Source organism: Nakaseomyces bracarensis (assembly GCF_045282275.1).
Source record: "Nakaseomyces bracarensis strain CBM3 chromosome Unknown Scaff6_1, whole genome shotgun sequence".
Classification (NCBI taxonomy): Eukaryota; Fungi; Ascomycota; class Saccharomycetes; order Saccharomycetales; family Saccharomycetaceae; genus Nakaseomyces; species Nakaseomyces bracarensis.
In genome coordinates, this window is record NW_027263967.1 from 182074 (window position 1) to 193974 (window position 11901).

Sequence of the window (11901 nt, forward strand, 5' to 3'; positions counted from 1 at the left end):
TATGGAGCATGTGAATAAAAAATTTTGTAAATATTTATTTATATAGAGATTGCATTTGTATATATAAGCATTCTATAGTTTTTGACGCTTTAGTAGATCCTCTAAATACATGATACCCTTAAAGTTAGGATCCATAATTTTCGAAATTAAAGATCTACTAACTTGTTGAGTGGAAACAGTAGGCCTGATAATATTATTCACACACCTGATTTTACTATTCAGGAAGGTTCTATTAGTCCAATTGAGTAGGTCTAACGCAGAGCGCATATATTCCCTCTTATCACCAATACCTCTATATTCATCAAACATGTACCCTGGTCTAACAATTATAGGCCTAAATTCATTAAATCGTAACAGTTGTGACTCAGCTTCTCTTTTAGAAGTTATGTATTCCTCTGGGATCAGAGGAAACCAATTATCAGCAGATATGTATGCAAAGGCACCCCTTGAATCATTACTTTTCACCTCCTTAAAGGCATTTGCTAAAATCAAAGCACTTTCTTTATTCATCCTTTGATATGTGAAATTGGAAGAATCGTGCTTGTCTAAAGGATTACTCCCCAAATTAAACTTGAACCCTTCTCCATTTAATGACCTCTTATAGTTCTCATTTTCGAGCAAAATCCCCATAGAATGCACAACATTATCAGCTTCAGCAAGCTTATCCTTGTACGTCTCTGGTTCAAATACATCACCAGAAGCCCATTTGACTTGTTCTATCCATTTTAAATCACCTGCAGTTGAATACCTTGGAGGTTGCCCACTCCTACTAATAGATGTGACCTTTAACCCTTGTTTTATGGCTTCTTGGCATATACGCTTGCCTAAAAATCCATTACCACCGAATACAATTAAGGACTGCATAATCTTAATATTAACATACGCCAATTGATTGATTTGACTAGAGGGTTACTATTTAGCGTAGCACCTATTATAATAATAGTAATTTAGGGCAGAGTGATATGAACGAGTGCTTCAATGCCAAAAAAAAAATGTAAAAATCGTAAATTAATCGATGAACAATATATCATATATATTAAATTAGTTGGTGCTGGTATATCATACCTTCTCAAAAGGCAATTAAGAACAACTAAATGTACAAATTTATAAGACTTTAAAATATCTATTACTTTTTGGCTGTAATAACCTTCCATATCGATGACATTTTCTTCATGCAGTTAAGAAAAAAAGTTTCTTTAAATATCACCATTATATTCAGCTAGTCTCCTCGTAATATCATACATCATGGCTTTCAATTTTGTTTCATTTGGTTGCATACTTAGCCCTCTCTCGCAAGTAACACGAGCCTCCTCTAGTTGACCTAAATTGATCAATGCATCACATTTCCTGATAAACATATCCGAATTGATAAATGCTGTGTTCAGCATGAAATCTATATCTTGTAGGGCTTCGACATACTTCTTCTGTGACAACGCTAGATCAATCTTTTGACGGGTCATAAATTGTAATTCCTGTAATTGAACAGCGAATGCCTCCCATGGTGCTCTCTTCCTCTGTGCCATTTCGATAGCTAATGTAGTACTCTTCAAGGCCTCAGGAAACTTCCTCTTCTGTATATTTTGAATTGCATTCTCAAATAAGTTCTTGATCATTTTAGTGGACTCATTGTTAGGCTCAGGAGTCAATATTGGCTTCGTAACACCAACCAGCGATTGTGTCAAATGGTTTATTTGTACAATATTAGTCTGAATGGATTCGTTCTCGATCTCAGACGATATCTTCTTGCTGTTCTCGTTATAGACCAAAGCCATCTCTTATTATGATATTTGTTATTATTACTGTTACCGTTTTGGTAATGGTAGTAACTAGTACAGTATAAATATGATACAACTTATAGATAATATACTCGCATAAAATATAGAGTGTGTGTGTCTACCATGGACTTTCTCAAATCGCGTTATCCAGCTCGTATTTAGTGATATCTTTTCTTCAATAATATAACTGCAACCAATTATGAGTTAATATTTAAAATACTGCAATAGTTATCATCTTATAATTATAAATATATTAGTCGTCTTTTAGAATTTGATACTTAGTTCTTTTATATGTCAAAAAAAAAAGGAAATACATATATATATGGGAGACTTAGTTAGAAAAAATGAAGTTTAAGTCACACTTCGAGATTTTATTTTTAATTTAAAAAGCGTATTGATATTAAACCATTGAGGGTTATAGTTGATAGATGTTAATATTATAATTAAGTTAGAGGAAAAAGAATATAGAAGACAAGATGAAAGACATAAAATAAAAATTAATCGAATAATATAACATGACATAATTTAAAGTAAGATAAAGAAGAAGAAAATGTAGTTTTTTAAAAGAATTTTAATACTAACATTTCTTAAGTATCAATATATTTTGATTATAATGTTGTTTCTTCTCTATATTAACTTAATATTACAATTATTGATCATTGTTTTACCGTTTCTTTTAAGGATAGTTTCAATTTCTTTTCTTTTATATCTTCCTGCTTGTCTTAAGGGGGGTACTTCAGATTCTCAAAGTAACTTACAAATCAGCATCATCTTCATCAGGCAATGGCAAGGCAGTAGCTTGTTCCATTTCTTGTTGGTATTGTTGCATCAACTGTTCGTCGACTTGGACCTCTGGTGGGGCCAAAGCTGGGGAGGCGACGAATTCTAGTTGAGGGTTACCAGCAAGCTTTCTAGCCAACCACAAGAATGGCTTCTCGAAGTTGTAGTTAGACTTGGCGGAAATATCGTAATATTGCAAGTTCTTCTTTCTGTGGAAAGTGATGGTCTTGGCCTTAACCTTTCTCTCCTTGACATCGACCTTGTTACCACATAGGACGATTGGAATGTTTTCACAGACACGGACCAAGTCTCTGTGCCAGTTTGGAACGTTCTTGTAGGTAATTCTGGAAGTAACATCGAACATGATGATACCACATTGGGCATTGATATAGTAACCGTCTCTCAAACCACCGAACTTTTCTTGACCAGCAGTATCCCAGACATCGAACTTGATCTCACCGAAGTTAGTGTGAAAAGCCAATGGGTGAACTTCAACACCAATAGTGGCAATGTACTTCTTCTCGAACTCACCAGTCAAATGTCTCTTGACAAAAGTGGTCTTACCGGTACCACCGTCACCGACCAAAACTAGCTTAAATGTTGGAACTTCGTTACTCATCTTATTTATTACTTATTCTATATTTTCCCGTTAACCCTTTCTAAAAACAACTAAATAACAATAAAAAAAATTTTTTTAAGTAATTTAAATGATAATTTTATATACCTAATTATCTTCTTTAATTAAATGAAAATACATAATAAATAAATAAATAACTTCTAAAAAATTTTGGCAAAAAAAAAAAAAAAATTGCACACAAAATTTTTGATCTGTCGTCACTGATGATAGTTACCGTGTAGTGTGATATTTAGATTTGTCACGTGTATAGGTATTATTTACGGTATACCACGTGACAACCGACGATGCAATATCTTATTATTTAACATAAGGAAGGATATATCAAATGAGTATATGTATGTTGATTCAGCGGCAATAGTTCAAGTCTTATTTTTGGAATGCACAGCGAATCAGAAGACTGTGTGGTGTTGTTGTTATTTTTTAGAATATATATTTGTATGTACAATTATAGTATTTGTTTTTGTTTGTTTAAAAGGATGCTTTTAAGAAATTGAAAGAAAAAAAAGAGACTCTTCTTAATGAGCAGGTTCTTCTTCAGCTAGTACTAACCAGTCTTCTTCAATCTGTTGCTGGCCTTCTTCAACAGCAGATTGGGTATGCAATGTCTCGACACCTTCTTCTTTGTAACTCTTCAACAATTCATTTCCAGATTGCAACTCACTGTTTGGCACCTGTGGTTTAGCAGGAGGAGACCATGGCTTAACATTACCTTCAGCATCCTTCAATGAGAAAGGTGCCAGCTTGACAGCCTTCAACTCCTTCAAATATAGATCAGACACAATATTTCTCGTCACTCTGCCACTACTGAACTGGCGCAGCGTAGTTCTAAACATTATTATTTTTCTTAGTGGGGATTTATTCCTTTGATTGGAAGTTTTTTCAAAACAATTAAAGAATGTTGAAATAAAACTAATATAAACATATATAGATTTTTTAATCTATATCTTTTTACAAATTACATTTACAATACAGAAACTTACCCTAATCCCTCTCTCTCTCTCTCTCTCTCTCTCTCACTCTCTCCCTTCCTTACAAAATTCCAACACAATCATGTGAATAAACCCGTACACCCAACCTGCTCCTACATGATTGGCCACAAGGTCATGTGATACTGTATAACATAGTACGGATATCACATGCTATATACCGTACATAATGTATAAATATAGAGCCCCCCCTATCGAAGCAAAGCTGTTTTTTTAGTTTTGTTTGTTTTCTAGTAGCTGTGTGAATCTTGGGAGTGTGTGTGTGTGTGGTGTTGGGTGTGCTATTATTCTTTTCTATTTCAAACACAGGGTTCCTCTGTTATCTCCGTGGAATATGTGAAAGAAAGAAATAAAAAAAAAAAGGGTGCGTCTTATGCGGCATTTTAGTAGAAGTGATACGACTAGTCTTTTTTTTTTTTTTACAACGCAAACGAATATGTACGATTTTCTTATAGCATCACTTCCAACGCTGCGCTTTTAAGGTTTTCTCTTTTCGTTTGAGTACGAACACCTTTTCTCGGTGCCTGTATTTTATTTTCTTACCCCTGGACCAATTCCGGGTTTTTTTTCTGTTTCTCGCTTCCTTCCTCGGTAGTTGCTTCGTAGTTTTCATAGCTTAATATTGTTAATGGGTGTTGTTTCTTTTTTTTTTCTTATTCCTCATGGGCAATTAAGCGAAAACCCATCGTTTGAAGGATGGATGGGGGAAGTAAATTGCCGTAGAAAGGTTTCTATCAAAAAATTCAAATTAAACCAGAAGATAAAAAAAATAAAAAAAAGGAGCGGACATAATTGCAAGTATTCTTCTATTCTATGCAATTATGTTTTTTTTTTATTAATTTTTTTGTCATTGATTTACCTGAAATGGAAATGTTATTAGTTTTCTCCGGGAGTTCTTGTGTAATCATCCCGTTTCTGTGTTAACAAATAGATAGAGAAGCAATAAAAAAAAAAATTGTTTTATAGTAATACCTCATTTTCTCTGATTTAATATATAAATAATTAAGTGCGTAACAATGAAAAATAATTACTTCTTATTTCTCAAAAGATCAAACTCTGTAACAGTGTGAACTAATACTAAAAAACAAAAAAATCATATAATATCATAAGAGACAAAATGATTAAATCCCTCGATTCTATGTACACTGTTGTAAGAGATTGTCTGTTCTCCGAGGGACAGACATTTACAGAAGAGCCAATAGAGAACGTGATAGCTCTGATGGTGATATGTTCATTAGTGACAGCGCTAGTGATGTGCGGAGTAGTGGTGGTAATACTCCTCTTAAATGTCTCCAACGATAAATTGCCAGATGAAGAGAAGCTGTGCGAGAAGTTATACACAGAGAAGTTATACGACGAGAAATTACTTGTTGATGAGGTTTAGGTTTAGATTTATAATAAAAAATAAAAAAAAACCTCAAAAAAAAATACTACTATTATTAAATTAATACCCTATCCCTACACTCCTTATTTGATCTTTTTCTTTCCATGTTATTGTTTTCCACTTTCATTTTAATTTAAGTTAATTGAATTGAATTGAATTGAATTTTAATTTAATTTTAATTTAATTTTAATTTAATTTGATTAATTTGCTTTGATTTATTTCTACGTCTGCTAAAAAAAAAACTTGTTTCAGTTCTTTTCATTAATTTATCATCCATTCCTTTTAATTATATATATTTTCATCATCCATTATTATTGTTTTTTTTATTACTCGCAATATAAATATAACAAAACTTAATTTTTATTATTTAATTTATATCTTGTTTATTACTTCTATTTTTGTACATAGGTCGTTGTATAATTGGTCTTCCAAGCAGTGAGTAATTGAGGTCTAGCCAATGTTGTATTGTTGTTATAATACTGATACATCTCATATCGGTCCTTGTACTCACGCTGCTGTGTAGTGTTAGCACGCTGTGGTAGTTTACTGGCTTTTACCGCCTCACCGACATCTAACCGGTTAGCCTCCACAAAGACGCGGTTGTAACCAGGTGAGCCCTTATACACTTGACTTAGCGTATCGATATCCCGAGACAATTCACTCCGATACACTCTGCCAAGCTTACGTTGAGCTCTCTTCTCCTTGCGACTCAATAACCGCACACCAAGTTTCTCATCATGTTTCTTGTGTGTAGATTCATCTGGACTTCGTATGTGTCTGTGCCTGTGCCTGTGGCGCTTCGGTTGATCCCTTCGTTGCTGTGCTTCGGCCTCCTTAGACCTGTAGTAGTCCGCTCGTATCCGAAGATGGTTCTTACCCATCAAATGGAACTTACGGACACTGAGAGTGTCATGTGTAAGGTATGAGTGACAATACTCACAATAATATCTAGCCATGTTCTTTGATTAAACTCTTGTGTTTTTGCTTTATTAGATCTTTTACAGAATTGATCTTTTATATATAAATGGGTGATTGATAATCATCGCATCGATTTATTCTTTTTTTTATTTTTTTTAATTTTTCACTCTCGAAAACTCTGAAAAATAAAATGAAAATAAATGTATTAAAAATAAAAAACATGATTGACCCTATATAGAGAGATAAGATTTGTTTATCGGTACATAGAAACTCGTATATAACAAAGGTAAATAAATTATGCTAGTTTCAATATATGTGGTACTAGCACTGTTTGCTGCTGTAACTGCGGAGAGGTTCCCAGATAACCCGTTTGACTGGTTCAATAGGTCAGCTGACCACAACATTGATATCGACCCGTTGCCAAGGTCGCCCACCATGGACCCTGACCAGTCGTTGCTCAAGATAGGTAGGCATGGTGCGATAAGTTCAGACCTCGAGCTTTGCAACAACATCACTAGAGACCAAGTTTTCCTTAAATACCCCGATGCTAACGCCGCGGATGCGGCTGTGACTCAGGCACTCTGTATCGGAATGGTCAATTTCTTCAATAGTGGTATTGGGGGTGGCGGCTACGTGGTGTTTGCTAAGGGTCCAGATGCACCACAGGACACAGGCGACCATCTTTTCATAGATTTCAGGGAACAGGCCCCAGCTGCTGCAGATAAGATGATGTTTCGGGATTGTGCGCTGTGTTCTAAGCTCGGAGGTCTGGCGGTGGCGGTTCCAAGTGAACTGAAGGGGATCTACGAGCTGTACAAGGCAAGAGGCAGTGGAACTGTTAGTTGGGCTCAGTTATTGGAACCTATAATTGAGCTCGGAGAGAAGGGTTGGGAAGTGGAGGATGCTCTTGGTGCTACGTTAGTCCTATATGAACCCTTTCTCCTGGCGAGAAGTGACGATTGGGAGTTCGTCCTGAACAGTACGAGGAATGGTGTCAAGAAAGTAGGTGACAAAATGACCAGACCGGTTCTGTCTAAACTGCTAAGGGAGTTAGCTACCAATGGGTCAGTGGATCCCTTTTATGATGAGAACAGTTGGATGGTAAAGGCAATGGTGACCAAGATTCAAGAATACGATGGTTTGGTGACAGAAAAGGACTTTGCCAGTTATTATGTGAGAAAGGAGAAGCCATTGAAACGGAAAATTAGACAAGGTTTTTCATTCTTGCCCAATAACGACTTGACAGTCTTGACAAGTGGTGGTTCGAGCTCTGGTCCGGCACTATTGAGCTCTCTATCAGTACTGGAAAGTTTTGGAAGTAAACTAGGTGGTGATTTTGAAGAAGGAGAGATTTTCAAGCTGGTTGAAACGATGAAATGGATGGCAAGTGCTCGTAGTCGCTTGGGTGACTATTTTGGTAAAGAACTCCCAGATAATATTTGCAAGGTCTTACGCCCCAAATGGATTTCTAAAATTATTCATTCGATCAAGAAGCAATGTAAAAAGGATAGCTATAAAACATTGGAGAACTACATGGATTATGACCCCTTATACGACATGAATGAACCACATGGTACCGCCCATTTCAGTATTACCGATAAGTTTGGGAATGCCATTTCGTTAACCACCACCGTAAATCTTCTTTTTGGGTCTTTAGTACACGACCCAAATACTGGTGTTATATTTAACAATGAGATGGATGATTTTGCTCAACCGAATAGATCCAATAGTTTCGAACTAGCTGCATCGGTATACAACTACATTGAACCAGGTAAAAGGCCCTTATCCTCAACAGCTCCCACCATTATTCTAAATGAATTAGGTTACCCAGAATTGGTAGTTGGAGCCTCTGGTGGTTCCAGAATAACGACAAGTATTCTACACACTATCATCAGGGTATATTGGTACCAAATGCCTATACTTGAGGCAATTGCTTATCCACGTGTTCATCACCAATTACTCCCAAACCAGTTAGAGGTTGAGAATGTTACGATGATAGGAAACGAGACAATTCAACAATTGAAAGACATGGGTCATAAAGTTTTAGAGCGAACCCCTAAAAGTGTAGTTAACGCAATTCATCGTGTCACAGGTGAATGGCACGCTGTAAGTGATTACTGGCGCAAGAGAGGTATTTCGGCTGTATATTAGTACCCCCTCCATCTTGTTTTACGAATTAATGATAGAATTCCCAATTTTAAATACTGTATAAAACAAAAGAAGACAGATTATTAATGTTATCATAATCTCCTGATTAAAGTGACCACGCGACATAGTTTGTTTTTTTTTGTTTATGTTTTGTGTCCATTCTTAACTCAGGTGATTTTTTATCTTTTTATTTGCATTTGTTTATATTGTTATTTGTTTGTTTACGGAGAATGACTTTTGACGTGTACTCATCTGATGTACTTATTTTATCTTTAAAGACTAAATCCTCTTGGGACTATCGTCCTATTAATTTTCTGTGTTGTAAACCTAAAAAAACAATTTCCCTCTAAACACGTTGTACTTGAAAAGAGGATTACACCAGGAACCAAAATTGTTACCCAGCGCAAGTCGAGAAAAAAAAAAGAAGTAAAAAATAGCCGTACGTTTACTTTTTTCTTTCTTTTTGTTTCTTTCTTTTTCTCATGTATAGAACATCTCGAAATAGAAGCAATCTTTGTACGCTTCTTTCAATACCCCACCATTTCTGATAGTGTCTTCTTATTTTTTTCTCTTCCAAAAAAAGTTTTGCTGCGGAGTTATTCTAATGCAGTGAGAATCTCGAGGCTAAAAGTATTCCAATTAATAATCTTTTTCTTTTTTTCAGATTTCTAATGCTTCTACCACAGGACCATCTAAGGAATTACGTATTTTTTGTTGTATTTTTTTCTGAAACGCGTAATTGTAGACTAAAAAAGAAGGTAAACAAGATATTTCCTGTCATCTTTTCTTATTTTGGAATAACAATGGAATTTGACTTTTGCTATATTCCTACACTACTGTCAGTGGCTATTGTAAAGCTCTTCTATACTCAACAGAAGCAGAGAAGATTATCTTCTTCCTTCTTTTTTGGCGATGACGAATTTTCTTATTTACAGTAGTTTATTATATTTTTGGTGTTCTTTATTGTTCTCACTCTTTTCTTCTGTAAATAGAAATGATGGTTACCGTCTTTGGGTTTCTATTCTCGGAACGTAGTAATACTTAGCACTATTTTAAATAGTCCTTTTTATATTTTTGGCAGTTTGCCGTAACTTTATTCTTAGAGTACCGTCTGTAGGATAAGAAAGAATGTTGGAAATAGCTATTTTTTGGTGTTTGTAAACAGATTGCTTTTCTTACTTTTTTCTTCAACCTGACTGCACAACATTGTGTTGTTATCTAGATCAGTAACATATACGAAATACGTGTTTAAAAAACTATTGCTACGTAGTTTACTTCGAACTTTGAAGTAATAAATAAAAAGAAAACTCATCAGCTAACGGGTTATATTTTAAAATAGTTAAAATTTTTCTCTTTGTTGACATAGTTGGAATTACTTGGTAAACAGTAGTATATATAAAGTATATATATTTGTGATATTTGTACTAAACATGTATGTCTTGAAAACTCTCTTCTTATTATATTCTTATTGTCTTGCTTAATATTATAAGGCTGACTAAAAAAAACATATATAAATACACATAAATTTGAAGCTAACTATGGTTTCTTTCTCATTCGCTACTGTGGTAGCAGCTCTTTCTGTCAGTAGTTTGGCTGCTCCAGTTATTGCTCCTAAGAACAAGGATACTTCTGTTCATTTCGTTAACGAAAAGAGATACTATGATTATGACTCTCAAGCTATTGGTGAACCAATCAGAGGTGTTAACATTGGTGGTTGGTTTGTTCTAGAACCATATATCACACCATCTCTATTCGAAGCCTTTAGAACGAACGCATATAACGACGACGGTATTCCTGTTGATGAATACCACTACTGTGAATACTTGGGTCAAGATGAAGCCAGAACTCGTCTAGAACAACACTGGTCAACTTTCTACACTGAACAAGACTTCGTTAACATCAAGGCCAACGGTTTCAACATGGTAAGAATCCCAATCGGTTACTGGGCTTTCGTTGACATGGAAAATGACCCATATGTCAAGGGCTCTCAAGAGTACTACTTAGATCAAGCTATTCAATGGGCTGCCAACAACGGTATCAAGGTTTGGGTTGATTTGCACGGTGCTGTCGGTTCTCAGAACGGGTTCGACAACTCTGGTCTAAGAGACTCTTTTGATTTCTTGGTTGATGAAAACTTGGCTGTTACCAAGCAAGTCTTGAACTATATCTTGAAGAAGTATTCCCAACAAGAATATCTAGACACTGTTATTGGTGTTGAGTTGATCAACGAACCATTGGGCCCAGTCTTGGATATGGAGAAGATGAAGGAACAGTACTTGAAGCCAGCTTATGAATACTTGAGAAGTGAGTTGCAAGGTCTCCAAGACATTATCATCCATGATGCCTTCCAACCATACCACTACTGGGATAGCTTTTTGACTGTTAGTGACGGTTACTGGGGTGTTCTTCTTGATCACCACCATTACCAAGTCTTCTCTTCCGGTGAATTGCAACGTAGCATTGATGATCACGTTCAAGTTGCCTGTGAATGGGGTACTGGTGTCTTAGATGAATCTCACTGGACCGTCGCAGGTGAATGGAGTGCCGCTTTGACTGACTGTACCAAATGGCTGAACGGTGTCGGTGTCGGCGCCAGATATGATGGTTCTTTCCAAAAGGAAGGCCAAAACTCTTTCTACATCGGCTCCTGTGCTAACAATGAGGATATCAATTCATGGAGTGAAGAAAGAAAGCAAAACACCAGAAGATACATTGAAGCCCAATTGGATGCCTTTGAGATGAGAGGCGGTTGGATTTTCTGGTGCTTCAAGACCGAAACTAACATTGAATGGGACGCCTCCAGATTGATCGAATACGGTATGTTCCCACAACCATTGACCGATAGACAATATCCAGGCCAATGTGCTAAGGCTTAAGCTACTGAAAAACTAAAAACAATAAACAATTTTTATTTTCTACAGTAATATCTCTTTTTTGGTTTCTTTATTACTACAATTTCTAGTTCGGTTTTTTGAAAGACTCCTAGTTCTCTTTTCTTTCATTGATATGTCATGGTACATTTGATTTCTTTCTTTTACATTTGCATTTCACCATATTTTTTTCATTGGTATTAAGAAATAAATCTTAAAATCACTTATATAATTTTCTATACTACATGGGTTAAGACGTATGTCTTTCTGATAAATAAATAATACTTTTAGTTTACAGCTTTTTTTCTCTTCGATCAGTTTGAAAAATCACCTTATAACTAATAAAATATAATTACAGAGAGTAGCTTTCTTATAGAAGTATGAACTTAGGTTTCATTAGGCT

The 11901-nt window shown here is 35.5% G+C and overlaps 8 protein-coding genes across 8 annotated transcripts; 3 read left to right on the plus strand and 5 right to left on the minus strand.

Moving 5' to 3' along the window:
* Positions 1-72: 72 nt before the first annotated feature.
* On the minus strand, positions 73-864 carry COQ11 (ubiquinone biosynthesis protein COQ11; the record flags this gene model as incomplete). The annotated part of the gene is made up of 1 exon (XM_071051454.1): positions 73-864. One exon carries the CDS (start codon positions 862-864, stop codon positions 73-75), a length of 792 nt encoding a protein of 263 aa, XP_070907483.1.
* Positions 865-1196: 332 nt separating this feature from the next.
* Positions 1197-1772, minus strand: SEC72 (Sec63 complex subunit SEC72; the record flags this gene model as incomplete). The annotated part of the gene is made up of 1 exon (XM_071051455.1): positions 1197-1772. The coding sequence occupies one exon, from the start codon at positions 1770-1772 to the stop codon at positions 1197-1199; it is 576 nt and encodes a 191-aa protein (XP_070907484.1).
* Positions 1773-2529: 757 nt separating this feature from the next.
* Positions 2530-3174, minus strand: GSP1 (Ran GTPase GSP1; the record flags this gene model as incomplete). The annotated part of the gene is made up of 1 exon (XM_071051456.1): positions 2530-3174. One exon carries the CDS (start codon positions 3172-3174, stop codon positions 2530-2532), a length of 645 nt encoding a protein of 214 aa, XP_070907485.1.
* Positions 3175-3707: 533 nt separating this feature from the next.
* ATP14 (F1F0 ATP synthase subunit h) lies at positions 3708-4025 on the minus strand (the record flags this gene model as incomplete). Its single annotated transcript, XM_071051457.1, has 1 exon — positions 3708-4025. The coding sequence occupies one exon, from the start codon at positions 4023-4025 to the stop codon at positions 3708-3710; it is 318 nt and encodes a 105-aa protein (XP_070907486.1).
* Positions 4026-5295: 1270 nt separating this feature from the next.
* RNJ42_01293 (uncharacterized protein) lies at positions 5296-5562 on the plus strand (the record flags this gene model as incomplete). The annotated part of the gene is made up of 1 exon (XM_071051458.1): positions 5296-5562. One exon carries the CDS (start codon positions 5296-5298, stop codon positions 5560-5562), a length of 267 nt encoding a protein of 88 aa, XP_070907487.1.
* Positions 5563-5954: 392 nt separating this feature from the next.
* YHC1 (Yhc1p) lies at positions 5955-6518 on the minus strand (the record flags this gene model as incomplete). Its single annotated transcript, XM_071051459.1, has 1 exon — positions 5955-6518. One exon carries the CDS (start codon positions 6516-6518, stop codon positions 5955-5957), a length of 564 nt encoding a protein of 187 aa, XP_070907488.1.
* A 259-nt stretch (positions 6519-6777) lies between these two features.
* On the plus strand, positions 6778-8631 carry ECM38 (gamma-glutamyltransferase; the record flags this gene model as incomplete). Its single annotated transcript, XM_071051460.1, has 1 exon — positions 6778-8631. One exon carries the CDS (start codon positions 6778-6780, stop codon positions 8629-8631), a length of 1854 nt encoding a protein of 617 aa, XP_070907489.1.
* A 1535-nt stretch (positions 8632-10166) lies between these two features.
* Positions 10167-11504, plus strand: EXG1 (glucan 1,3-beta-glucosidase; the record flags this gene model as incomplete). The annotated part of the gene is made up of 1 exon (XM_071051461.1): positions 10167-11504. One exon carries the CDS (start codon positions 10167-10169, stop codon positions 11502-11504), a length of 1338 nt encoding a protein of 445 aa, XP_070907490.1.
* Between the last annotated feature and the right edge of the window lie 397 nt (positions 11505-11901).